At 34.2% G+C, this 25386-nt stretch overlaps 5 protein-coding genes across 5 annotated transcripts; all 5 read right to left on the bottom strand.

Annotated features, from left to right (window-relative positions):
* Positions 1–1110: 1110 nt before the first annotated feature.
* LOC116131250 (mitogen-activated protein kinase homolog MMK1) lies at positions 1111–7251 on the bottom strand. The gene is made up of 6 exons (XM_031416910.1): positions 6906–7251; positions 6138–6267; positions 4131–4268; positions 2700–3032; positions 1692–1872; positions 1111–1542 (listed from the first exon to the last, which is right to left on the bottom strand). Exons 1-6 carry the CDS (start codon positions 7142–7144, stop codon positions 1367–1369), a joined length of 1197 nt encoding a protein of 398 aa, XP_031272770.1. The 5' UTR covers positions 7145–7251; the 3' UTR covers positions 1111–1366.
* A 3354-nt stretch (positions 7252–10605) lies between these two features.
* On the bottom strand, positions 10606–14448 carry LOC116131294 (dihydroxyacetone phosphatase). Its single transcript, XM_031416956.1, has 8 exons — positions 14234–14448; positions 13807–13876; positions 13052–13211; positions 12478–12559; positions 11771–11987; positions 11483–11547; positions 11090–11356; positions 10606–10883 (listed from the first exon to the last, which is right to left on the bottom strand). Exons 1-7 carry the CDS (start codon positions 14324–14326, stop codon positions 11102–11104), a joined length of 942 nt encoding a protein of 313 aa, XP_031272816.1. The 5' UTR covers positions 14327–14448; the 3' UTR covers positions 10606–10883; positions 11090–11101.
* Positions 14449–15634: 1186 nt separating this feature from the next.
* Positions 15635–16566, bottom strand: LOC116131325. The gene is made up of 2 exons (XM_031416997.1): positions 16360–16566; positions 15635–16092 (listed from the first exon to the last, which is right to left on the bottom strand). The coding sequence occupies exons 1-2, from the start codon at positions 16527–16529 to the stop codon at positions 15789–15791; spliced, it is 474 nt and encodes a 157-aa protein (XP_031272857.1). The 5' UTR covers positions 16530–16566; the 3' UTR covers positions 15635–15788.
* A 1600-nt stretch (positions 16567–18166) lies between these two features.
* LOC116131192 (60S ribosomal protein L5-like) lies at positions 18167–20886 on the bottom strand. Its single transcript, XM_031416841.1, has 7 exons — positions 20863–20886; positions 19647–19773; positions 19451–19530; positions 19222–19338; positions 18810–18944; positions 18551–18720; positions 18167–18420 (listed from the first exon to the last, which is right to left on the bottom strand). The coding sequence occupies exons 1-7, from the start codon at positions 20884–20886 to the stop codon at positions 18327–18329; spliced, it is 747 nt and encodes a 248-aa protein (XP_031272701.1). The 3' UTR covers positions 18167–18326.
* A 246-nt stretch (positions 20887–21132) lies between these two features.
* LOC116131256 (60S ribosomal protein L5-like) lies at positions 21133–24367 on the bottom strand. The gene is made up of 9 exons (XM_031416918.1): positions 24230–24367; positions 23615–23684; positions 23196–23287; positions 22634–22760; positions 22438–22517; positions 22209–22325; positions 21797–21931; positions 21538–21707; positions 21133–21407 (listed from the first exon to the last, which is right to left on the bottom strand). The coding sequence occupies exons 1-9, from the start codon at positions 24230–24232 to the stop codon at positions 21314–21316; spliced, it is 888 nt and encodes a 295-aa protein (XP_031272778.1). The 5' UTR covers positions 24233–24367; the 3' UTR covers positions 21133–21313.
* Between the last annotated feature and the right edge of the window lie 1019 nt (positions 24368–25386).

Below are 25386 nucleotides of genomic sequence, written 5' to 3' on the forward strand. Positions count from 1 at the left end.
AATTATATTGTGACAAGAGGGACAAATAACCATAAGCATCTATACTTTATTTTATTGTGTAGCATGTCTATTGATGATTATTCATATTTCACATCTATGGATAGTTTTGTGAAAGCTGAAAGCATAAGACTGCTAAACTTTTCATCCTTAAAAAAGGACAAAGAGAAGCACACATTTCAGATTTCACAGCAAACTCCCCGAGATTTATGAATACTTCGTTTTAAAAATGAAATTTATAGAGATGTCAATTATTAGAATAAAGAAGCATAGAAACTCCAATCAATAAAAAGTATTCAGTCCACTAAATTTATTGTTTGCAACTCACCTTGAATCAAATTGGATTGTCGAGACATGGATGCTAATCAGCCTTCATGCGTCGATTTCCGGTGAAGGAGGAACGCGTCGTCGATTTCTGACGAGGGAGGAAAGCGTCGTCGCCATTTCAGAGACTGGAGTTGCGATCGATTTCAGCATCGAATGGTTGCAATTTCAACAATGAATGGTTGCGATTTCAGCAAGATTTAGTTTTGATTGGTGTGAAATTTCAGATTTTCGTGATTTCATTCAAAAAAATTCATAGTGTTTTGCGCGTAGAGGAAATGAGGAAGAAGAAACTGCGCGATGGGAGAAAGTGAGAAAATTAGGGATTTTTTTGCCCTTTTCAGTGTTGGGCCGCTTTTTCTTACGATCCGGTTGGACCGGCGGTCCAACACTATTCACGCAATCCAATAATGGGTTAAAACGGGTTACTGCATAATGCCGGTTTTCATAATGACTCGAACCGGACACGTGACCAGTTCACGGTCCAACCGGTTGGACCGGCTGGTCTGGTCCGGCTTTTAAAACAGTGATGCCGAGACACCTCGGTTAACAAAAAAAATAAAAAATCATTCCAATCCAAGTTCTGCAAAATACAGATATCCCAGATGAGCATAATGCTCCTCTTCTCATCTCATTTGGTAATAGACATAAATATTTCGGCAACAATAAACAAAGTATCACGTTGTTTTTACATCTGCTCAATGTGATTTTCAAAGCTGGGTCATATAAATAATTGAGTTATTTGGTGTTATTATGCAGTAAGAAATCAGTGCAGACAGAGAAGTGAAGTCTGATGATAATGAGAAGTTGACTCAATTCGATAGAACAACAATAAAATTGAAAAGCAAGACAGCTGATACAAACACCATTACAAATGTTTCAGGTCACTGAATCCTGCCCATAATCAAATGTTTCGACTCAATAGCCATCCGGATTTGGACGGGACATATTTACATGAAGAACTCAATTAAGCAAAAACATAAAAAACGAGGAAATGACATTGATTAAAGCCACAATAAATAACCAGTGCAGGATTCATCACCGTTCACTGGTGTCGATACTCGGGGTTAAATGCAAGAGCCTCCTGATAAATCAGCTCCTTCATCTGCCCCTCGGACAGAGCATGCTGCTCAAAGTCAAAGCTGAAGGGACTCATGCAGACAGGCTCGTCGCTTATATCATGCAGCGACGCAAGGTAGGGATGTGCAAGTGCATCCTCAACTGTAATAAATAAAATCAATTGCAGATCAGAAATCAAAGTGATGATTTAATGAAAGAAAATGAATTGCAGCATGCTATAACCCAAAAACCATTGTATTGGCCTGCTAGCATTATTAGGTTGGATTCATTAGCATGCAAAATTAACAAACCTGTAATCCGTTGTCTCGGATCAAATGTTAGCATCTTCTCAACAAGATCAATAGCTAAAGGGTGGACACTTGCAAACTTTTCAGTGAATGACTGTCGATTATGAGGAGGAAGTTGCCGAATGTATCTCTTGGCATTTTCATTCAAGAACTCGATGTCAGCTTCTGATGGAGTACCAATCAGCTGTAAGGTGAAATGTTCATTAATCATACGAACACAGAAATTTACACCAAATTTTGTGAGTTACTTAGCAAGGAATTAAAAAATGCACGCATGTACCTATAAGCACTAATTCATGCATGCAATGACTAGTAAAGATATTCAAGAAGCAAGTTGTAATGATAGTTAATCTAAAACATGAAACCATAAATGGAAAAATAGCAGGGATTTTAATAGTCAAAATAGCTGACAGTGTAAAAAAATATAAGGGGCTGGTAATGTGATAATGCGATTTTTGGGTACTGATAATTAGAAGTATAGTATAACGCTTTTACTTCATTTTAACATTTCATTTCAAATATACAAATTATAATTCTGAGTTAAGACTAAATCTTCAACATTTCTCAGTCTGTTAATAAACATCACAATATTTTGACTCAGCTTTTTAAATATTTCACCACCAGAATTATTAACTTTACGTCCACACCACCCTGTTAACCAACGGATTTTTCCTTCTTTGATAATCATTGGATTTGAACACACTTGTGACTTATAGGTTTATCATTCAACCTTATATACATGAAGATTTCCTTCAAGCAAAACAAATAACAGAAGGCAACTTTGGGATTATAATCTCAGAAGATTAAATGGGCTTAAATACAATCTAAGCATGTATAGAGGCATAAAATACTTCAAGTTTCTTTTTAAGTTCCCACATTTTTAAACGAATTTTCATCATTCATTTTTCCGAGGACATTAATTTCTTATTCTACAATATGCTTATTGGCATATCCAACAATACCAACATTTAAAACCATGAATATACCAATAAAACATTGAGTATAAGTTACCTCCATAAGCAAGCGAAGCTGATGCACATGATCTCTGCCAGGAAATAATGGCTTCCGATCCATCAATTCCATAAAAATACAACCCACTGACCATACATCAATAGCTGCAGTGTAATCAGAAGAGTTTAAGAGCAGCTCTGGCGCCCGATACCATCTTGTAACAACATATTCTGTCATAAAATCAGTTTCTGAGGTGACACGAGCTAGTCCAAAATCACATATTTTTAAGTCACAATTGGCGTTCAAGAGAAGATTGCTAGGTTTTAAGTCCCTGTGCAGAACATTTGCAGAATGTATGTATTTAAGCCCACGAAGGATCTGATACAGGAAATACTGCAAACAGAGAAAACGAAGTGGTTAGAAATAACCTGAAGCTGATGGATGATAAGCTTAAGGAAAGAGAATAAACATTAAAAAAGAAATACACAAAAGCGACGAGGAAGCAAATTTGATTTACTAAGTTTATGTCAACAAGCCAAAACCAGATAAGTTTCTATTTTAACAAAGCAAAGCAAGTAGGCATTCTTGAAAACTAGTCAAGCAATAACCTACATGTCAATCTTAAGTTCTGAAAACTACAACTTTGTCTGATCAAAGTGCATAACCACATTAACTATATTGGACAATGATGAGACCAACAACATATTAGTGTATGGGAGGAAAAATAAAGGCGTAAAAAAGGTGATGAGGGACTAAGTGTCAGCTGATATGCGTGAAGCAGGGGTGGTATTGTGTTTGTGGGAGAGTGACAAGTGGCAAGGGCTGATTTGTGGAGGAGCTGAATTCAGTTATATAAAAAGAATAAAAGGGAATGAGAAGGATCTATTTGGGGCATTGATTTTGTAAAAGAGAAAAGGGTTGGGGAGGTGCTGGCCCTCGAAGTCCAGTAGGTTTCTCTATTTGTATGCAGGTTCATCTCGGATGAGCTGGTTAATATAACCATCTGATTATGCTTAACTTTAGTGGATGATAAATTGTATTAGAATAGTGACGTTACTGAGTGTTATTCAATTTAGATATTGAGGCTATTCAGCATTGCTTGTGTATTCAATTGTGTGAAGTGTTTAAACTGTTCTGGTGTGACTGGTAATTCTGGGTTGCTGAGCATTGGAGCTCAAAGTGAATTGCGTGGTGGTCTGTGAGTGAACTTGCAGGGAAACCTTGGGTTTCTATCAGACAACTAATCATGCATCAACCCACATCTAGATCCGTAAAAGGCCTGCTAATCAAAGGTATTGACATTCAAAATAACATGCCAGTTCAACGCAACCGATGTCAAATAGCAAGACCAAATCTACATATAAAAAAGGGTTTTCTCAATTCGATGTTCCTCAAGCATAGGAGTTCCTCAATATTCTAGAAAAGAATTTGTGTCATCATTTTTATCAAAAAGGTTATACACTAAAACTACATAATTATTTAAACTCAAACCTGGCAGTGCTCCTCTGATAATGCTTGATTGGACCGAATTATCTGATGCAAGTCTGTATCCATGAGCTCATATGCAATATAAACATCATTAAACGATTCCCTTTCGGGTGGTGGCACTATATCCCTTATTGCAACAACCTGTAAAAAGAATGCAAGTTACTTTGGTTATAAATATATGTATTTTTTATTCTTTTATTGAGAAATAGTAAAAATGCATGACAAGTGCAAACAAGTGTACTGGGGTTCGGGACCAAACAAGGTCTACACCAAAAAAATAGAGCTAAAAACTAGAAAAAGGAAACATTAGAAAATTATCAAGAACAAAAAGATAAAGTATTAGAAATCCACAAAAGTAAAGAGTCTCCCCAAGAAGGAGAAGCCAAAGCCACTACAGTGATCTTGGAGAAAAAGAAATCTTGATACAATGAGCGATGACTTTCTCCTCCAATAGCCCTTTTACTCCCGTCCTCTATGGGGTCTACATCAAGAAATAAAGAGCCAATAAAAAGCAACTGAACTGTAGTTACTGTAAAGTACTTCCAATCCAACTCCTGAAGAAATCTTCGCCATTCTAGGTATCAAATAAACCAACCCAACAAAATTAGAAAATTCAACATAAAATGTCTCCATATGCCATATGATTGAAGAGCAAATGATCAAATTTTTCTCATCTGTAGTGCACATATAGCCCTAGCAAGAATGATCCAAAGTAGTGATAACTGTAGAAGTAAAAAAATTTAAGAAAAGGGGGGAAAGAAAAAAGAGAGAGAGAAACTCTTGGTTGTAAACCCAAATTATAGATCTTCTATAATGGTAAAATAGCCCTAAGAAGCAAGTGAAACCTTCACAAACAAACTTCCTCCACTAATTCATCAATCTAATCTGTAAGTTTTGGGATACTAAAAAGGTCTACCTTGATTAGAATTCAAGGATATCATTACAGCATAACTCCTAGCAATCCCTTACAGGCAACTGCCAATACCCTTTAAAGCCATAGCACAGTAACCTGCTTCTACACTGGATCTAGCAATCACATCTGTTTCTTATTATACTATAGTATGAGATTAACACCCATGAAGGTTCAATACACTGACATAGAACATAAGTTGATGTGACAACCAACCTAATAATATATAACTAACCAATCACAATGAAAGAGTTGGAGATGCAATAACCCTCTTTATATTTACATTCTTTCTGGCATATAATTCAATCCTAATCAACACCCCAATAATAATAGATTAGTACATGCTCATTCAATTGAATAAGCCTGTTTCCACAAAACAAAACATAGATATACAATGTGTACAAATATGCAAAAATAGTCTTTAAAGTCTGCTCTCCTAAAAAGATGTCTTGAAAAATCAAGCCTCTCTCATCTTTCATCATAAAAGATGTTCCATTCACAAAAACCTCCCAACCACCTATAATGCCATTCCATAAACTAATCCATGAATGCTTCCAACAAAACTAGAAGTCCAATCTCTTCTACCAACACAATTCTTTAAACACGCAGTTCCTCAAAATGCTCTCTCTCAATAACAGATCTTCAGAACCACCTAGTCACCTACCCAACAGAGCCCAGCCAGTTAAATATTTTTCTCAATTTTAATGGCTTATAAAAGTAGACTAAATTAGCTATGTGTACACGTGATCATGCAAATACTATCCTTTAATTTTTTAAGAAGAAACAAACAAACCGCAAACACTGTCCATTTCACATCTTGGTCAAATAAAAATAAAAGCAAATTTCCAGGCAACCATGGAAAGAGCCAGCCATCTCAAATACTTTAAGTTCTCAAAGGATTAGAAAAAGAGAAAACTCATAATGACCACCCAAGCTTTTGCAATATTGTATTCTTGAAACAAAAACAATTCAACTGGCGTGTTTAACTTCATAACAGAAAAATCAAATCACAATACCATTCATCCTATTCATTGCTTCTTATAATTGAAACCACAACAAAACCAAAAACAGAAAAGAATCAGCAACAATCACTCACTGACGTTTTCATGATCCATGTGTCGAAGCAACTTGATCTCACGAAGAGTCCTCTTTGCATCAATCTTATTATCAAATGCATTTGCTATCTTCTTTATAGCCACATGTTCATTTGTCTCCGAATTCAATGCCGAACTAGTAAACAACCAACAGAAATGTTACTCAATAAGAAAAGAAAAGGAAAACAGTACAAACTCCATCATCACATATAAAACTCAAACCCGCCAAAGAACAAGAAAACATACCATCCCACAAGAAAAACTACATGTATACACACACTTAACACAGCCAACCTTTCACCAAGCCATTTCAATTCTAGCTGACAAAACACCTTAACCTACTCAACAAAAATTCAATCTTCATTTCTTCATTTTTCATTTATCTTTAAAGAAATGGCCAAAAATTCCCATACATACGAGAGTAACTTCCACCAAACTACCTGTTTCTAAAAGCTGCTACATAATAAATCAATTTGATCACTTTTTTCCTTAAAAAATATTTTTTTTTATTCTTCTTAGCTGATATTTAAACAAATTTCCACACATTTATCTTATCTTCACCATGTAACAGCTCCAAATAACCTAATAAAAAATCCATATCCACCAACATAAAAATATAAAGTTTCAATACAAAATAAAAACCCACAACACAGCCTTCACAAATCTTCAAAATTCACATGAAAACCACACAAATAAATCAAAAAACAAACCCACGTGCTAAAAATAGACTCTTAAACAACACTGAGACTGAGAAAAGTGAGTGAGAGAGAGTACCAAACGATGCCGTATGCGCCCTTCCCGATGGGCATAATAGGCGGCTTATACTTAGCAGTAACCACAAACATGTTCCCAAATATGTTATACTCAATAAAGCGTCCACCGTGGCTCAACGTAGCCGGGATGTTCTCGATCCCTGCCGCCTGAGGAGCCGCAGGTGGCTGCTGAGGTTCCGGTAGCGCCTCTGCCATCTCCGTATCCGCCGGCAGGGCCGCACCACCTCCGTCTCCCTCCATTTCGTCGTTGTTGTTGGAGTTTTGTTTCTGTTTTTCTGTTTTTAATTTCTTTATTGTTTTTTATTTTTTGTTTTCGTAGTCGTCAGTTTTGTGTTTTCGGGTCAAAAGAGATCTAAAGCTCTCTGGTTTATGTCAAATAATCAATGTTTTCTGGAGCAAAAACGCTGCGTTTTGACCTTCTACTACTGTTTGTGGGCCATTCTTACCCGGTTACAATTTACAAACGACACAGTTTTTGGTACATTATACGTCATTCATACGTCACGAAAAATAAAAGAGAAAATAATGTATATGTCATTAATATTAAATAAATTATTTTAAAAAAATTTAATTATATAATTACATTAGTTAAGATTTGATGAGTGAAAATATATTATGTCCATAACATTAAATTTTGAGAATATATCCGTATAATTGAAAAAAAAAAATTAAGACGGACGAAGCTCGTTTTATTTGTATTAAAACTAATTAGAAGTTTTTTCTTGGCGTTAAAACAACAAAAATTCCTGTACTGTTAGTAAGTCATGAATATACCGTTAAAATTTATAATATCACGAGTTAATAAATATTTACTTAATCACTCCTTTACCTTTTTTTTTTAACACAATAAAAATAAGGGCTAACGACTTGTACATACCCAAAGTTTACCGTAATGACAAGTTGATACCCAAAAGGTTTTGAAACGACAAATAGGTACCTTCCGTCATATTCTGTTAGTGATTTTTGTTTATTAATAGTGAAAAGACTCAAATGCCCTTCAAAGTTTCAATTTTTGTTTTTTATAAATTTAAAAATATCTAAAAAACCCCCTAGGTTTGCTAATTTAATTAAACACCCCCATATATAAAATGTTTGTTAAATGACAAAAACACCCCCACCACCCTCAGTGCCAGATTCCGGCCACCATCGCCGGAATCTGGCCGGAAAACTGTATTACGACACAGATCCGTCGGATCTGTGNCGCCACCTCCGTCTCCCTCCATTTCGTCGTTGTTGTTGGAGTTTTGTTTCTGTTTTTCTGTTTTTAATTTCTTTATTGTTTTTTATTTTTTGTTTTCGTAGTCGTCAGTTTTGTGTTTTCGGGTCAAAAGAGATCTAAAGCTCTCTGGTTTATGTCAAATAATCAATGTTTTCTGGAGCAAAAACGCTGCGTTTTGACCTTCTACTACTGTTTGTGGGCCATGCTTACCCGGTTACAAACGACACAGTTTTTGGTACATTATACGTCATTCATACGTCACGACAAATAAAAGAGAAAATAGTGTATACGTCATTAATATTTAATAAATTATTTAAAAAAATTTAATTATATAATTACATTATTTAAGATTTGATGAGTGAAAATATATTATGTCCATAACATTAAATTTTGAGAATATATCTGTATAATTTAAAAAAAAAATTAAGACGGATGAAGGTCGTTTTATTTGTATTAAAACAAATTAGAAGTTTTTCTTAGCGTTAAAATAACAAAAATTCATTTATTGCTAGTGAGTCATGAATATATCATTAAAATTTATAAAATCACGAGTTAATAAATATTTACTTAATCACACCTTTACCTTTTTTTTAACACAAAAAAAATAAGGATAAGGGATTTTTATTATTTCTATAATCACAATGAAATTTTTGTCATTTGATTATACTTAAGGGGGGTTTATATAATTAACCATAATAAAATATTATTCACTTTTAAATCTTCACACAAAATCATTCTTAGGGGTTATAAAAGAGTTTTTCACAACCCCCTAAGGTTTAAACAATAACAAAAATCCCCTATTTTAGTATTTTTAGTTAGCCGTTACTGAACCATTAGAATTTATAACACGGTAACTACCTCTTTACCCTTTTTTTTAACACAAAAGAAATAACGATAAAGGGACTTTTATTATTTCTATAACCACAATAAAAATTTTTGTCATTTGATTATACTTAAGGGGGATTATTGTTATTAACCATATATAAAATATTATTCACTTTTAGATCTTTAACAGCTCACACAAAATCATTTTTTACTTTATTAATTTTGGTACCTACCAAACTTTGGAATATATTTATTCAAGCCTTTAGAATACTTTGATTTCCATCATATCATTAAATTCTCTTACTTTATTGTTATTATATTATATCATTAAATTAAGTTTTAGTGGGCAATTCATCTTTTTACTATTTATTTTCAATTATTTAACTACCTCATTAAATAATGTCTCAATAATTGGCTTTTACATTCTTTAATATACCCCTCATCTACTTTTTATTTACATTTACATCATGTCTTTAATAATAAATACTTCAATTATTTCAAAATCAATAACTACGTACATATCAAAACATATATAGTAAATTCAATAAATTATACTTTTATAAAATATGCAGGTTTTATTTAAAGGAAAAATTTAGACAAAAAATCCAATAACTTACCAATTATACCCGTAATGCAAACAACAATTGATATATTCTTAATATATAACGCAAGACTATACTAGATAGATTCGATAGTCTAATTTGAATCTAACATTTAATAGTATGGTTTAATAATCTAATTAAGGTATGCTAAATCATCCTAGATTGTATTAGACTTGGTAAGCTAGTGAATTTCGATTATTTTTATTGTTGTTATTTTCATTAAAGACGATTAAATTAAGTCATGTGATTTTATGACTAAATCTATCAAACAAAACCTTGACATTCTGAGAATTGAGATCAATAAAAATAGCTATACTTGGGATTTGGGAATACATCTTCATTTTAGTAATGCATACTGCAATCCTTGACTTCCAGTCCGTGTATTGAATGTGCTAAATTGTATTGAATGTTAATCATTCAGAATGTTTTGAAGTATCATGTTACAATATTTCAAGCTTGTTCGACACCACTAGGGTGTCAGTGCAAGCGGCTCGGGCTCGGCTCGAAGAAAGCTTGAGCTCGCCTTTTCTGTGTTGAGCTCAAGCTCGACACTGTAGCAACCAAGCCGAGCTCGAGCAAGCCAAAACTCGGTTTGGTTTGGCTTGGCTTGGCTCGTCTCGTTTACACCCCTAGATACCACAGATGAGGGCATAACCGTATAAGGATTACAATATTTCAAGCTTGCTGGAATCCATGGATGAGGATATAAGGAAGACAATATTTCAAGCTTATTCAAGTCCACGATGAATAAGGATTACAATATTTCAAGTTTGTTCTAGTCCACAGATTAGGGAATAAGACGAAGGCTGGAAATAAGTTTTCTAGACACAGGAATAATTTTTTTTTTTTTTTTTTTCATAGAGAATATCATGAACCAAACTTAATCCACCCTTTAAAATTCCAGTCAGTTTGATGAAAATTCGTCTGTATATCAAACAAAACTTGTAATATTGAACATCAAATTCGACAATATATGAATTGCAATATTAAAAATCATACCTATAACATGACAAGAGACTTCTGATAGATCATAAATCTAACATTTGGTACCAATATCAACCAATATTGAAGGATAGCCTTCAAGAGTTTATTTTCCAATTATTATTCAAATATTGCTCATAGAAGGTTTAATTGTTCAATACAACAAAAATTTATGTGAGTTTCCGAAATTGAATCAAGATGTTACCATTTAAATGTAAAAGGATGGTTGGTCGGAATACCGATGTTCTCAAACTCCATCCTGAGTTTTTGTCTCACACCGCTTTCAAGTACCAATACTCATTGATTCTAGAAAATTTCACGCGGTTGGGAACAAGAATTCACTCATGCATTCCTGAAAATCAATAACCATTGAGATTTAACAATGATTTTAACCATCATCTCAAAGTCGAAGAAGTAAAGCTAAACATGAAAATAAGAATTTGAGAGACAACGAAATCTTGAGTTTATGGTAGACATCAACTGATATTTACTACTAACAAGCAAGTTCGAAAACATGGCAACACTTAAAACGGTAGAAACGGTTAAAAGAGTGCTTACCATGATAAGATTTTACCATATAAATGCTGGTAACACGTATGATGGATATGCATCATATTTCGATGCAAGAGTTTGGACAGAAGATAAATCTGCAACTTCTCCAAAACCGTTGAGTCCGAGTTCATTTGCATGGATCCCTCCAGTGGTAAATACTGACTGGATTCCAGCTGCATTGGCTCCCTTAATATCATGGTGAAGAGAATCACCCACGGCAATAGAATCAGAAGCATCCACACCAACCATGTTCATTGCTGATTTATATATTATCTGATGAAATATTAGAAAAGCGTAAAAGGAAAGTCAACCGCACGCATAGGATGATATACATCCACAAATATAAAGAACTAGACAATTTTACTAATAAGAACAACAAGAATTAAGAGATCAAGTGACCTTATCAGGTTTGCCCATCCATCTCACTTCACCTCCAAGCTTTTCATATTTGGATGCCAAAGTACCTAGGAGGATCGACAAAGTTCACATCTCAAATGGTAAAACGAGGAAAATCAAAACTTTCAATGTGTGTATATAGAGAAACTTCAGATTCAGTGCAACGGGCTAGAAGATGAACAGAATCACCGGCAACAGGTATGAAAATGTCACAACAGAGTCAAAGCTGCCATCACAGAGCAAGGTATTTTCCTTTCACAATGTTGAGGTGTACTGGAGAGTGGAATTTACCAGGCATAACACGCAGAGCCCTAGCCTCAACAGTAACATAATCTGGATTGGCTACAATCATTGGGATTTTCTTAGCTGCACAAAGCTCCAATATTTTTTCAAGATCCTCAAGACCAGTAGGACGTGCCTCTCCAGAAGGAAGCCCCAACGCTTCACTACCATGGGCCAAAATAAACTCAGCTTCTTCTACATTCTCTACGACTTGTAGGCCTAGCCCCTACAGCAAGAGATGTTCGAGATATTTATGAGTATATTCAAATTACTATTAAGTAGTTATACAAAAAATTACGGCAACCCAAATTCAGAATTTTGTTCAATTAGAATGAAGTGAATAAAACAGGAGAGACCATATTACAATGCTACAATGGGTATTTTTGAATTATAAACGAGTAGAACACCTAAAAACATTGAGACACTCTCTAATTCGGCACATTCTTAACACCCAGATCATGGTTTGCCTATTTCCAACAGGGAACAATTTTACTTCACCCTCAGGACTTAGATTTTCAAGCCTCAGGTCATTGCAAAATGTTCGTCCTTGAGCCCAGGATTTATATTAACAACCTTTCTAAAATGAATGCTCCTCAATTTCTTTAATTTCAGGTAGCTTACATTAATCAAAAAGGAAAATAGAGAATCTTAGGTAGTTACAAGATATTGGATTTAAACGAAGCAAAAAAAGAATTAGAAGAAAATAGTTGGCATACCTCAAGGGATATAGCACCCCGCTCACTCCAAGTCATGTGAATGCAAGACCTTCCGACTGCTGCAAACCACACATCATCTCTCCTATTTATAAAATAATAACAAAAAAAAATAAAAAATGAGATGTACTATGCAACTCTGAACTATGAATTTACAAAAGAGTAAAAATGGATGTTGGTCATCCAGAGGATAAAATGTGACTGGAAACAATAAGCTGAAATGACTTCTATTAGAAATGAAAAGATAAGGAACACAGAATGATGATAAGACCGGAGAGTAGAATATATGTGAAAAGGTGGGAGAAGAAAAACAGTCTGTTGACGAGCACAAGTTATGGACTAGATGAGTCACCAACAATGGTTCAACAATTCAAAAACTTGACGCCATCATATGCACCACCAAGAAGGGTAATATAAAGTACATGCTACAGAAAAGAAATGAATATGATGAATTAAGAGTTGACACAAAATCAAAATACATGTAGGAGAATTAGTCCCCAAAACAGTACAAAACATTGATTCATGTTGAGAATAAATGAATTCTTTGTCTTTAACCTTAGAAAATGCAATGCCCAACCTTTGTAAGTACTGATGTGTTAATTCTCCACTAGTAATTGCTCCAGCAAAGAGAGAGGTATCAAATCCAAGGCTCTTCATCTTTTCCATCGTTGTTGAAGCACGCCGTGAAGAATTACTTATGATCACCATTTTTGCACCAGTGGTTGCTAGCTTTTCTACTGTCACCCAAAAAGAGAAATTCAAAATACTACACTACCATATCATTTATATTAGTCAAGATATCCAACCAAAATATTAAGCTAAATGTGACAAGGTCCGATATACAAAATACATTGACATTCCCCATCATGTACACATCCAAAGCTTATTACCAAACATACAACCAGAAATAGACAAGCTCTATCACCACCAATAAAACACAACACAAGAATTTAGGCTGTCCAACTAGTATAAGTATCCATACAAAATAAAACTACGTATACAAGCTAACCTCAACAAACTGATGTCACATAATGTGACTGGACTTAACAACAAAGCTAAAAAAATTGATGTGTCACTACTGCATGTATGAACAAATTTGTACAAAAAGTCTATATGTAGAAATTGCACACACTACATATACAAAGCAATTTATATAAACAGACGTAACATGATGTAATCAGGATAAAACATAACAATGAAGCTAATAAATTTTGGTGTGCCACTACCTGATTGTCACATCTATTTATATATGTAGAAATACTCTTTATAAATTCGACATCGACCTTAAAAGAACAACACTCAAATGGCTAAAACTCACATATGAAAACATACATGTAGAAATTGCACCAGGATAAGGCTTTTTTCCATCATGGAGGACCCCAAATTGATCCAAGAACCATGCCTGCACACACAAACATCACAAACAACATAACTAAGCAAACACCAATGAAAACAATGATATTCACATCAAATATTGTATACAATAACTTTCAAAAATTTGCATTTAACACACTCTGAAGTTTGGCCTAACTCAGATTACATTCTTCAGTTACAAAAACAAAGCTTGCTCCTTGAATTCAGAAACTTCTCAAATATTCTCTCAAAATTATAAATTTAAAGTTAAAGTCGGCGAACTTTATCTAACATTTCACCCAAAAATAAAAAATTAAAAAAATTGCAGAAACTAATATACCCATTTGTTTGGAAGGAAAATATTTAAAATTTTCCAGAGAAAATTGAATTGGGGAAGTGGGGTTACCTTGAAACGGCGCGTTTCAGCGAGGTGGCGAAGCCCATCGAGGCTCTGGCAGAGGTGGGGATCAGTAGATTGAAGAGAGCATTTTGCCATCATTTCGTTTTAGAAAACGAAAATGTTTTGAGAGTTTTTGTTTTTCCTTTTTTCTTTGTTTTTGCTTTTGTTTCTGATGACTTTTGTAACTGAAATTGGGTTTTGAATTCTGAAGTGATCCAGCTGCCAGAGGATCAAGTAAGTAGTACTGTAGGAAAGGAGTGAAACAAATTGGGTTGGATTAAAAAAAAAAAAACCATGAGGTCCTTTTAGAAATAATTCATTTCAAAAAAGATTTAAAAGACCAAAATACCCTTTTATAACATCATCTCCACCGTTAAAAAGCAATGTTTCGAAAACCGGACCAGACTATGACCCGTTCAAGGGTCCAGTTTCCAGTTTGACCTATTGGATCAGTCGGTTGGACCGTATTCTATAAAAAAAATTTAGTCCCTAAATGTTTGAAATTCATTAAAAACACTCCTTAATACTCCCTTAAGGTTTGAAATCTGTTCAAAACACCCCTATCGCGCGAAGAGGCTGGTGATGGTGGTGGCAACGACGATCGACAGCCAATCGAGGTTTGGAATCATGGGGCTTTTGATGTATAGGTGCTGACGAATCTAATGGTGGTACTAGGGAGTTCCATCGGCTCCGAAACTCGCCGGAATCAAGAAAGAAGTCCGACGGTCGCGTGAACTTTAGGTGGACGGCGAGCGATGAAGGCTAGATGACGGCCACTAAAAATGGCTGGGTTTTATCGTGGAGATGCTGTCAAGTCTAATGGTGGTGTTTTCTCCCTCGAACAATGTCGGAATCCGGTGAGATTGAGCTGCGATTGGACTGCGATTCAGCACTATTCCGATGGTCGAACCGCGGTTCATTCCAGTTTGAATGAAAATAGCGATTTTCAGAGGATACGAGACCGGATATGCCACTGGCTACCGGTTGAACCGGTCTGACCAGACGGTCTGGTCCAGTTTTCAGAACATTGGTTAAAAGTACGCATGGTTAACACTCACTACAGTATAGAGTGGCGGAACTACGCTCAGGCCGGGGTGGCCAACAGAATTTTATAAAACTTATAAGAAAATTTTAGTTACTATAAATTCAATATTTTCCTTTTGGCCCCAAAAATGTAACCTACTCCTCCGACCCCCTCATTCATTGAACATTACAATATAACCCTCCTAGAATAAATTTCCTGGTTATCGAGTGTGTAAAGTGTTTTTAAGCATTCCTCCTGTTACCATCGTGTTCGACACAATAGATGCACTAAACAGTCTATTACAGTTCCATAATATTTTCATTTGAATGCATCAAAATTAACTAAAGATGCATTTTCATAAGTTAATAACATTACCAATTCAATAACGTCAAGATGTCAATCAAATATCTGTAAACTCTTCAAATACAAATTTGGATTGACACTAGTCAAATACAAAATCATATGTATAATAATATTTGTGCAAAATAAATGGGAAGTTTCTCAAATATGAAGTCAATTTCAAGTCTAAAGAGAGGACTACTCAGAAGGCTCATTTACAATTTCCTTTGCAGGCTCATTTACTATTTCTTTTACAGGCTCCTTTTGTGGCTCCTTTGCAGGCTCATTTAGAGGTTTTCCTTTCTCTCTTAGTTTGGCAATAGATTGTTTCATGGCCTCCTTCCTCTTCTTGCTAGCTAGTACTTTGGCTTGCACACCACTCACATTAGGGTCTTTCTTCTCCTCCGTCGAAGGCGGTGGTGACCTCCGACCGGCAGCGGACGCATCCCGACTACCAACACTCAACCCTAGCGCTGCCCCTACCAAGCCTAATGTCACATCCCTACACCATAGATAAAATAATTAAGGCCATATGACAATATGCAACAGTATGCAAGATTCTTAACGCAAAATATATCCTAGGACAAAATGTACCCAATTACTATATAAATGTGCTCATCATATCATTTACAACATAAACCCACATTGCAAACCTAGTTTTATATATATATATATATATATATATATATAGCAAGTAGAAACTAATTCAAGCACAAATTACACAATGAGGCCATAAAATCGAAGACATGACAATAAACACAAACCAAACCTTCTATGAATGGGTTTATGATCATCAAAAACTTGTTTAGAATGTTGATGGCAAGCCCAAATTCTTTGAAACCCTAAAGATGGAATGTGCAAAACTGCCCTCTTGGATTTGGTTGAGATGGGTGTTTTTGTTGTGGTGGTGGGTGGTATTGTGGTTAGTGAATGTGCCATGATGATGATGATAATGAGGAGACTCTTATCTAACTTGGGGTTTTAATTGATATGAAAAAAAAAAAAAAAAGCCCATTTTGTTTTATTAAAGTTGAAATTGTTGTATATGGGTCGTGGAGGATTGAAATTGTAAGAGGATAGTGTTTTTGTTTAGGAAATTTAGATGTAAATAAAGGTGGGAATTCATTGGTTGGTGATGGATAAGGTTCTAATTTTGTGGACCCTCTTGTGTTAATGCTTGGTAGCTTTAATATCCCATTTGATGCCTTTTTGTGTAAATGAATATGCTGTTATATAGGATTGCCATGAGGGGTTTGTAATTTCCTATATCAAGAAGAGTTTATCATTAGGGCAAACCTTGAAGTTAATATAAATATGTCATTATATAAGATTGACGATAAAAGGTTTAGAGTAATTATTAGTATCATGAAGAGTTTATCATTAGGGCAAATCTTAGAGTTTAATATGAATATGTCATTATATAGGATTGACGATGACGGGTTTAGAATAATTACCAGTATCACGAAGAGTTTATCATTAAAGCAAACCTTGGAGTTAATATGAATATGTCATTATATAGGATTAACGATAAAAAGTTTAGAGTAATTACCAATATCACAAAAAGTTTATCATTAGTACAAACCTTGGAGTTAATATGAATATATCATTATATAGGATTGACGATAAGAGGTTTAGAGTAATTATCAGTATCACGAAGAGTTTATCATTAAGGCAAACCTTAGAGTTAATATGAATATGTCATTATATAAGATTAACGATAAAAGGTTTAAAGTAATGACTAGTATCACAAAAAGTTTATCATTAGTGTAAACCTTAGAGTTAATATGAATATACCATTACAACAATGAGAGATTTAAAGTACTTATCAGAATCACAAAAAGTCTATCATTAGGACAAACTTCAAAGTTAAAATGAAAACGCAATTATATAGGATTGACGATAAGGGGTTTAAAATAATTACCGGTATCAAGAAAAGTTTATCATTAAGGCAACCTCGGAGTTAATGTACTAATCTCACACTATTTTAGTATATTGAAAAAATAAATAAACAAGTTTCTAATAAATTTAACAAAATCCCAATAGATTAGTTTTAAACTTTATGTGGCAATCTCCAAACATTTCACCTGTTTTTGGAACTCCGTTTTTCCAATTCTATGGCGTCTGTTTGCCTACTGCGCATGGATGTTGTGGAGGTTTCCATTAATATAGAAGCATCTATCACAAATTCAATATGAATACAAAGAATCAAAGTCAAAACCATTTGCATTGAGAACAAATTAGACAAATCTGTTGATATAAACAAGAAAGAGTTGAAAGAAGAGTTACTAATGACAACAATGTTTATAGAAATGGTATCATTATGCTCATCTAATCACAACAATTCAATTATGGTATGCCTATCTTGAAGAATTTTCATAATATCTAGGATTAACAATAAATAAACTAATTAATTGCTCGGTATTCTTTAACTGATATTCACACAATACAATAATCTAAAGACTAATTGCAACAAACTGATATCACATTGTGCATAAATTCACTGACCCACATCAAAAAATATTAAGGATTTCAAAATAATGAGGGAACAGAAGGGATCTTTGATATTAAACCAAAACTGAAACTTCATTTCATACCAAGCTAAAAAATATCCAAAATCTTTGTTATCATCTAACATGAAATCTCCAAGCTGCAAAAATGCAAAAATAAGAACAAAAATAACATGAGAAAACAATTTGGCTCAGCCACAATATTTTAGCTCAAATTAGGCCATGATTTTCACTCATCGTCGTCAACGGCTGAGTTGAGGGCTTGCAGTCTTTCGATCAATTTTGCCTTCCTTTCCTCGTATGTGAGTTTCTTCAAGTTGTACCTGTGATAAAAACATAGACAACTCAGCTACCCGATATTGACATGTCCAGAAAGATAGCAAACAAGCGTTTCAACAATTTATAACAGGCCTAACAGATGTACAAAACTGTCATTTTATGTTGGTCTTTTACCTCTTGTGTTCCTTGGGAGGCTGCTTGTTTGATTTCTTGGCAGTAGGATCTGCACGAATGGCAGCATGCACTTTCTTGTACAGTGCCTCCATGCCATCAGCGTCAATTCCTCTCTTGATGCATTCACTGAAGTGAGACTGATACTTCTCTGGTTCGTCTTCCATCAAAGTCTAGATGATGAAAAAGGTACAAAGTTAATAAAACACTGAAAAGGAGAATTTAATGAACTAGAAATAGTTCTTTAAAATCTCAGCCATACTTTCATGTATGAAGCAACATGGCCACCATAAATATACTTGCGGTGAACCTCAGCATCAAGCTGCTTGCTGTCCTTTGAGAAGCCAGCAAACCTCTTGTCACTGTGAGGAATGTCCAGACCACCGTCCAAAGCTCCCTGTATTAAGGATAAGTAAGCAACTCTGTAAACACATACTACTTATTTAGGTAAACTTTAGTTCTACTTAAGAATGTCCTCAGAAATTAAGGAAAAAACAATTTATTTCAGAAAGCAAAAATCACTATGCTAGTAGCAACGATTATAGATCTCAAACAATAATCTCAGATATTTGGGATAAGTTCTAGTTGTAAAACTGAGTATGTAAGCGTACATGTACTAAAACCATGAGTAAAATGAAAGTTAGCAACAACTTGGATGTTGGCAATTTATATACCTTCAGGGCACCAAAAACGCGGTTTCCAGTTGTGGTTCTAATGAGTCCAACATCAAGAAGAGCACGGAATGGCCTCCTGCTGTCACCTGGTTCAACAGAGTAATCCTCCCCAGTAGCCTGAAAAGAGAATGCTTTCTTTAAATATTTCATCATACTAACTGCTTTTAAGCAGGTTTGTCATTCGATACACAATTGAGCATGCAGAATTCAAGAGAAATAATATGAGTACCTCCACATTTCCTTCATACTCATCGTCCATCTCAAGCTTTTTCAAGACACGGCGGGCCAAGAGAAGTCCAGTGCAATAAGCTGATCAAGTTTTTAGAATAAAGCAATTAAGAGTCAAGCTTCTATGATGAGAGAGCCACAAAATTTTTCATAATTGAACCAAAAAAAAAAAAAAAAAAACCAAAAGTTTAGGATACCTGCAGCATAGTTTGTAAGACCTACTTCAAGCCCAAAATGAGGCAATTCATGGGCATATGCTGAAGCAAGAACTGAATCACCAACAATACTGGCTGATACTATTTGTGCAGTGATGTCCTTGTTAGTCTAAAACATTGTAAAGGATGAAACATGACGTTTAATATAGAAGCATCTATCACAAATTCAATATGAATACAAAGAATCAAAGTCAAAACCATTTGTATTGAGAACAAATTAGACAAATCTGTTGATTTAAACAAGAAAGAGGTAAGGCAAAACGACTTACACATACCCAAGATTTATTGAAATGATAAGTTGATACCTAAAAGGTTTTGAAACGACAAATAGGTACTTTCCGTCATGTTCTGTTAGTGATTTTCGTTTGATAATAGTGAAAAAACTAAAATGCCCTTAAAAGTTTAATATTTTAGCTTTTTATAAATTTAAAAATTTCTAAAAAAACCCTAGGTTTACTAATTTGACTAAGTACCGCAATATATAAATTTTTTATAAAATAACAAAAACTTCCCCGCCACACGTAGTGCCAGATTCCGGTGACCACTGTCGGAATTTAGCCGAAAAATTACGTTACGACACAGACCCGTCGGATCTGTGTCGTAACGCGTTGATCTGGCCGGAAAAGGCCAGATCTACGTCTGGCCTTTTTCGGCCTCGACAGCCAGATCTGGTTGTAGATCTGGTCGGAAAATGCCAGATCGACTGATCTGTGTCGTAACACAATTTTCCAGCCAGATTCCGGCCTCGACGACCAGATCTGGCTTTTTTCGGCCAGATCAACCACGGATCTTATCAAAAAATGTAAGATCTACGCGTTACGACACAGATCCGACAGGTCTCTATCATAACGCAATTTTTCGACCAGATTCCAACGGTGGTGACCGGAATCTAGCATTACAGGTGACGAGAGTGTTTTTGTTATTTTATAAAAAATTTATATATTAGGGTATTTAGTCAAATTAACAAATCTATGGGGTTTTTATAAATTTTTAAATTTTTAAAAAAACTAAAATATCAAACTATCAAGGCATTTTAGTCTTTTCACTATTATCAAACGAAAATCACACGAAAATCACTAATAGAACATGACGAAAGATGTCTATTTGTCGTTTCAAAACCTTTTGGATACCAACTTGTCATTTTGGCAAACCTTAGGTACGTAAATCATTCAGCCAAGAGTTAAAAGAAAAGTTATACTGTTGTTACAAATATCTTTACCATGTTAATACGAGTAGATTAGTGTTATTAAGTTAATACCAGACGGATAGAACTTCTTAAAAGTATTATAGAAGGATTAACAATAAATAAACAAATTAATTGCTCGGTATTCTTTAACTTTAACTGATATTCACACAATAAAATAATCTAAAGACTAATTGCAATAAACTGATATCAAATTGTGCATAAATTCACTGACCCACATCTAAAAATATTAAGGATTTCAAAATAATGAGGGAACAGAAGGGATCTTTGATATTAAACCAAAACTGAAACTTCATTTAATACCAAGCTAAAAAATATCCAAAATCTTTGTTATCATCTAACATGAAATCTCCAAGCTGCAAAAATGCAAAAATAAGAACAAAAATAACATGAGAAAACAATTTGGCTCAGCCACAATATTTTAGCTCAAATTAGGCCATGATTTTCACTCATCGTCGTCAACGGCTGAGTTGAGGGCTTGCAGTCTTTCGATCAATTTTGCCTTCCTTTCCTCGTATGTGAGTTTCTTCAAGTTGTACCTGTGATAAAAACATAGACAACTCAGCTACCCGATATTGACATGTCCAGAAAGATAGCAAACAAGCGTTTCAACAATTTATAACAGGCCTAACAGATGTACAAAACTGTCATTTTATGTTGGTCTTTTACCTCTTGTGTTCCTTGGGAGGCTGCTTGTTTGATTTCTTGGCAGTAGGATCTGCACGAATGGCAGCATGCACTTTCTTGTACAGTGCCTCCATGCCATCAGCGTCAATTCCTCTCTTGATGCATTCACTGAAGTGAGACTGATACTTCTCTGGTTCGTCTTCCATCAAAGTCTAGATGATGAAAAAGGTACAAAGTTAATAAAACACTGAAAAGGAGAATTTAATGAACTAGAAATAGTTCTTTAAAATCTCAGCCATACTTTCATGTATGAAGCAACATGGCCACCATAAATATACTTGCGGTGAACCTCAGCATCAAGCTGCTTGCTGTCCTTTGAGAAGCCAGCAAACCTCTTGTCACTGTGAGGAATGTCCAGACCACCGTCCAAAGCTCCCTGTATTAAGGATAAGTAAGCAACTCTGTAAACACATACTACTTATTTAGGTAAACTTTAGTTCTACTTAAGAATGTCCTCAGAAATTAAGGAAAAAACAATTTATTTCAGAAAGCAAAAATCACTATGCTAGTAGCAACGATTATAGATCTCAAACAATAATCTCAGATATTTGGGATAAGTTCTAGTTGTAAAACTGAGTATGTAAGCGTACATGTACTAAAACCATGAGTAAAATGAAAGTTAGCAACAACTTGGATGTTGGCAATTTATATACCTTCAGGGCACCAAAAACGCGGTTTCCAGTTGTGGTTCTAATGAGTCCAACATCAAGAAGAGCACGGAATGGCCTCCTGCTGTCACCTGGTTCAACAGAGTAATCCTCCCCAGTAGCCTGAAAAGAGAATGCTTTCTTTAAATATTTCATCATACTAACTGCTTTTAAGCAGGTTTGTCATTCGATACACAATTGAGCATGCAGAATTCAAGAGAAATAATATGAGTACCTCCACATTTCCTTCATACTCATCGTCCATCTCAAGCTTTTTCAAGACACGGCGGGCCAAGAGAAGTCCAGTGCAATAAGCTGATCAAGTTTTTAGAATAAAGCAATTAAGAGTCAAGCTTCTATGATGAGAGAGCCACAAAATTTTTCATAATTGAACCAAAAAAAAAAAAAAAAAAACCAAAAGTTTAGGATACCTGCAGCATAGTTTGTAAGACCTACTTCAAGCCCAAAATGAGGCAATTCATGGGCATATGCTGAAGCAAGAACTGAATCACCAACAATACTGGCTGATACTATTTGTGCAGTGATGTCCTTGTTAGTCTAAAACATTGTAAAGGATGAAACATGAACAGCAAATTGAGCTGACCCAGTATTGCATCACTCATATTACATATTACTAATGCCTAACACATGAAAATAATACTATAAAGGTAGAGAGTTGCAAACTTTGGAGCTTTTCTAGAAAGCACTCTCAAGCCAATTTGCTTTCTTTAAAAATATTTAACACATTCTAATAAACTTCCTATTAAGTGATGTTCTATAAGAACTTTTGGAGTAGTGAACCTCGACCCAAAAAAACACACTTCTAAAATGCACTACAGGAAATGTCAATAACTGTTTGATAGCACCACTGTCATCGACAATGCACTTCCAAACAAACCATTACATCAAACCAAAAAAAAAAAAATATATATATAGATTTAAAGTACTCCATTTTTACACCATCATAACAAGAATAAGCCAATTGTAGGATACAAATCGTACAACAAATCGATACTTGGGAGTGTTGTACTTGTTCTTATCCTGGTTAATCAACCGAATCCTTGCCCTGTAATCAGTCTTCCCCTCTGCATAAAACGAATTCAATAAAGCTCAAGAGACGAACAAAAATGCAGGGTCATTCTACATAACCTATTATCTATCAACATCAAACTTCAAATTTACAATTTACAATTTAAGTCTTGAATTTCCAAATTACAAAATTTACATTCCATATCTCAATTTACATTGGAAACATATAGTATAAGTTTTATTATTTTATTCAGAGTAACACACACAATTATATTCGTAATATCTTAAAAGTTTCACATTTCAATAATATATATTACAGTTTCACATTCTAAATAATAAATCCTACACATTTTCCTACAAAAATACTAACAACAATACAATACCTCTCCTTCTCTTGTACTTGACCTGAAACCTCTTGAAGTAAGCCTTGCTCTTCTGAGCCTTCACAAAGACCTGCAAAACCAAAAACAGCAACGTTTCAACATAAACCCTAAAGAATGAGCTTCTACCACACGACAACCAATACACAGCTCTCCTGAACAATAACGAATTATTTTATTAATAAACAAAACCAAAAATCAAGCAATGTACACAAAAAAAAAAAAATTTTTTTTAACATTTTCACCCATTTTCTCGGGAAACAAACAGAAACTCAGAAACGAAACAAGTACACAACACGACATATACCCATTTCTTACCACACAATAATGAATCATTTTAATCAGCAAAAGCTAAAATCAGCCAATGTAATAAAAATCTTTCTTAGAACATTTTCCCGCACTTCCTCGAGAAACAAACAGAAACAAAACCATATACACACCACAACAACAAACAACCCTTTCTCAGCACCCAAAAACGAACCGTTGCAATCAACAACCACCAAAAGAAAAAAACCAACCAATGTACATAGAAAAACCTTTCTTTGCCAACATATTCCAGCACTTTCTCGAGAAACAAACAGAAACTAACTGAAAGAAGAGATGGGTCAGGGATCTTACCATTGCTGAAGGTTTTGAGTTGAGAGAAAGAAGTGAAGAGAAGAAGAAGACGGCTAGAGAGTTAGAGAGAGGATCGAGATTGATATATAAACCCTAGGACTCTGAGTGACCTAAGTGATAATCAGATCAACGGCTGTGATTTATTTGGCAAGTTCTCCTAGGGTTTTTTTAGATTAAGTGGCATTTTAGTCTTTTTACACTTTTATTTAAGTTTGTATTTGCTGCAATTTAGCTTATTTTATTTACTATGATCTTAATATTTATACAAGTTTTAAAATATAATATATATACAACTTTAAATTTTGACATTATCTTTTTTTAAATTTTTTTAAGTGATAATAAAAAAAAAAATCTGATTTTTAATTTAATACAATATTTAACATAAAATATAAATTAATAAATAATATTAAATTTGAAGTAAATATTTCTTTTAAGGAATTTAACTTCTTAAATGAGAAAAATCGAGTTTTTTTTTTTTTTTTTTTTCATTGAAGTGTCGGTGAACATTTTATAAATCCAATGGGTCAATGAGTCACAATATAATAGACGGCCACTTATGAAATTTGAACACAAGATCCTTAGCTTCTAAGTCATCAAATGATTAAGATCGAGAGTTAATACTAATAATCCAACGGTTAATTATTTTACATATCACATTTTATTTTTCACCCGTTGGATTGTAATTTATCAATGGTTATAAATCATGTCTCAAAATTGAGTAAAAAATTAAGTTATTTATATAAGATAAATTTTGAATTTTCGATAATAATATTCCGAATAAATTCATTGACTATCATCAATAATAAAGTCCTATTTTATAAAATAAAATATGAACACCCACACTTAAGATCTCATTCTTCATATATACTCTCAAATGCCAAAATCTTGAAATTTTAATTCATGTATATACTCTTAAATGCAAGCGTCTTGAAATTTTTATTTCATATATGAATAAGAGTGATGCTATGGGTACTAATGGATGAGTACTAATATGTGTACTAACTAAAGCATAGTACCCGTACTATGCGCATAGTACAGGTACTATGCATTAGTTAAGTACGCATATTAGTACTCATCTATTAGTACCCAAAGTATTATTCTATGAATAATACTGTAGGTAGTAATGGATGGGTACTAATCTGTGTACTAACCAAAGA

Source organism: Pistacia vera, unplaced genomic scaffold, assembly GCF_008641045.1.
Source record: "Pistacia vera cultivar Batoury unplaced genomic scaffold, PisVer_v2 Contig230, whole genome shotgun sequence".
NCBI classification, from domain to species: domain Eukaryota; kingdom Viridiplantae; phylum Streptophyta; class Magnoliopsida; order Sapindales; family Anacardiaceae; genus Pistacia; species Pistacia vera.

What these genes read in the sequence shown, in the direction of transcription:
- LOC116131192 (XM_031416841.1), bottom strand. Translation starts at nt 20,886, where the DNA reads ATGGTAAAGATATTTGTAACAACA. An exon ending in AGTATGAAGGAAATGTGGAG is followed by an intron (nt 19,339 to 19,450) that starts GTACTCATATTA and finishes TTCTCTTTTCAG; the next exon opens with GCTACTGGGGAGGATTACTC. An exon ending in CCTCCCAAGGAACACAAGAG is followed by an intron (nt 18,421 to 18,550) that starts GTAAAAGACCAA and finishes TTTTTATCACAG; the next exon opens with GTACAACTTGAAGAAACTCA.
- LOC116131250 (XM_031416910.1), bottom strand. Translation starts at nt 7,144, where the DNA reads ATGGAGGGAGACGGAGGTGGTGCGGCCCTGCCGGCGGATACGGAGATG. An exon ending in AGCTTCGCTTGCTTATGGAG is followed by an intron (nt 1,873 to 2,699) that starts GTAACTTATACT and finishes TTCACCTTACAG; the next exon opens with CTGATTGGTACTCCATCAGA. An exon ending in TCCGAGACAACGGATTACAG is followed by an intron (nt 1,543 to 1,691) that starts GTTTGTTAATTT and finishes TATTTATTACAG; the next exon opens with TTGAGGATGCACTTGCACAT.
- LOC116131294 (XM_031416956.1), bottom strand. Translation starts at nt 14,326, where the DNA reads ATGATGGCAAAATGCTCTCTTCAATCTACTGATCCCCACCTCTGCCAG. An exon ending in CTGAAACGCGCCGTTTCAAG is followed by an intron (nt 13,877 to 14,233) that starts GTAACCCCACTT and finishes TTGTGTGTGCAG; the next exon opens with GCATGGTTCTTGGATCAATT. An exon ending in ACACATCAGTACTTACAAAG is followed by an intron (nt 12,560 to 13,051) that starts GTTGGGCATTGC and finishes TTTTATAAATAG; the next exon opens with GAGAGATGATGTGTGGTTTG.
- LOC116131256 (XM_031416918.1), bottom strand. An exon ending in CAAGTACAAGAGAAGGAGAG is followed by an intron (nt 23,288 to 23,614) that starts GTATTGTATTGT and finishes CGTTTTATGCAG; the next exon opens with AGGGGAAGACTGATTACAGG. An exon ending in AGTATGAAGGAAATGTGGAG is followed by an intron (nt 22,326 to 22,437) that starts GTACTCATATTA and finishes TTCTCTTTTCAG; the next exon opens with GCTACTGGGGAGGATTACTC.
- LOC116131325 (XM_031416997.1), bottom strand. Translation starts at nt 16,529, where the DNA reads ATGGCACATTCACTAACCACAATACCACCCACCACCACAACAAAAACA. An exon ending in CATAAACCCATTCATAGAAG is followed by an intron (nt 16,093 to 16,359) that starts GTTTGGTTTGTG and finishes TCTATGGTGTAG; the next exon opens with GGATGTGACATTAGGCTTGG.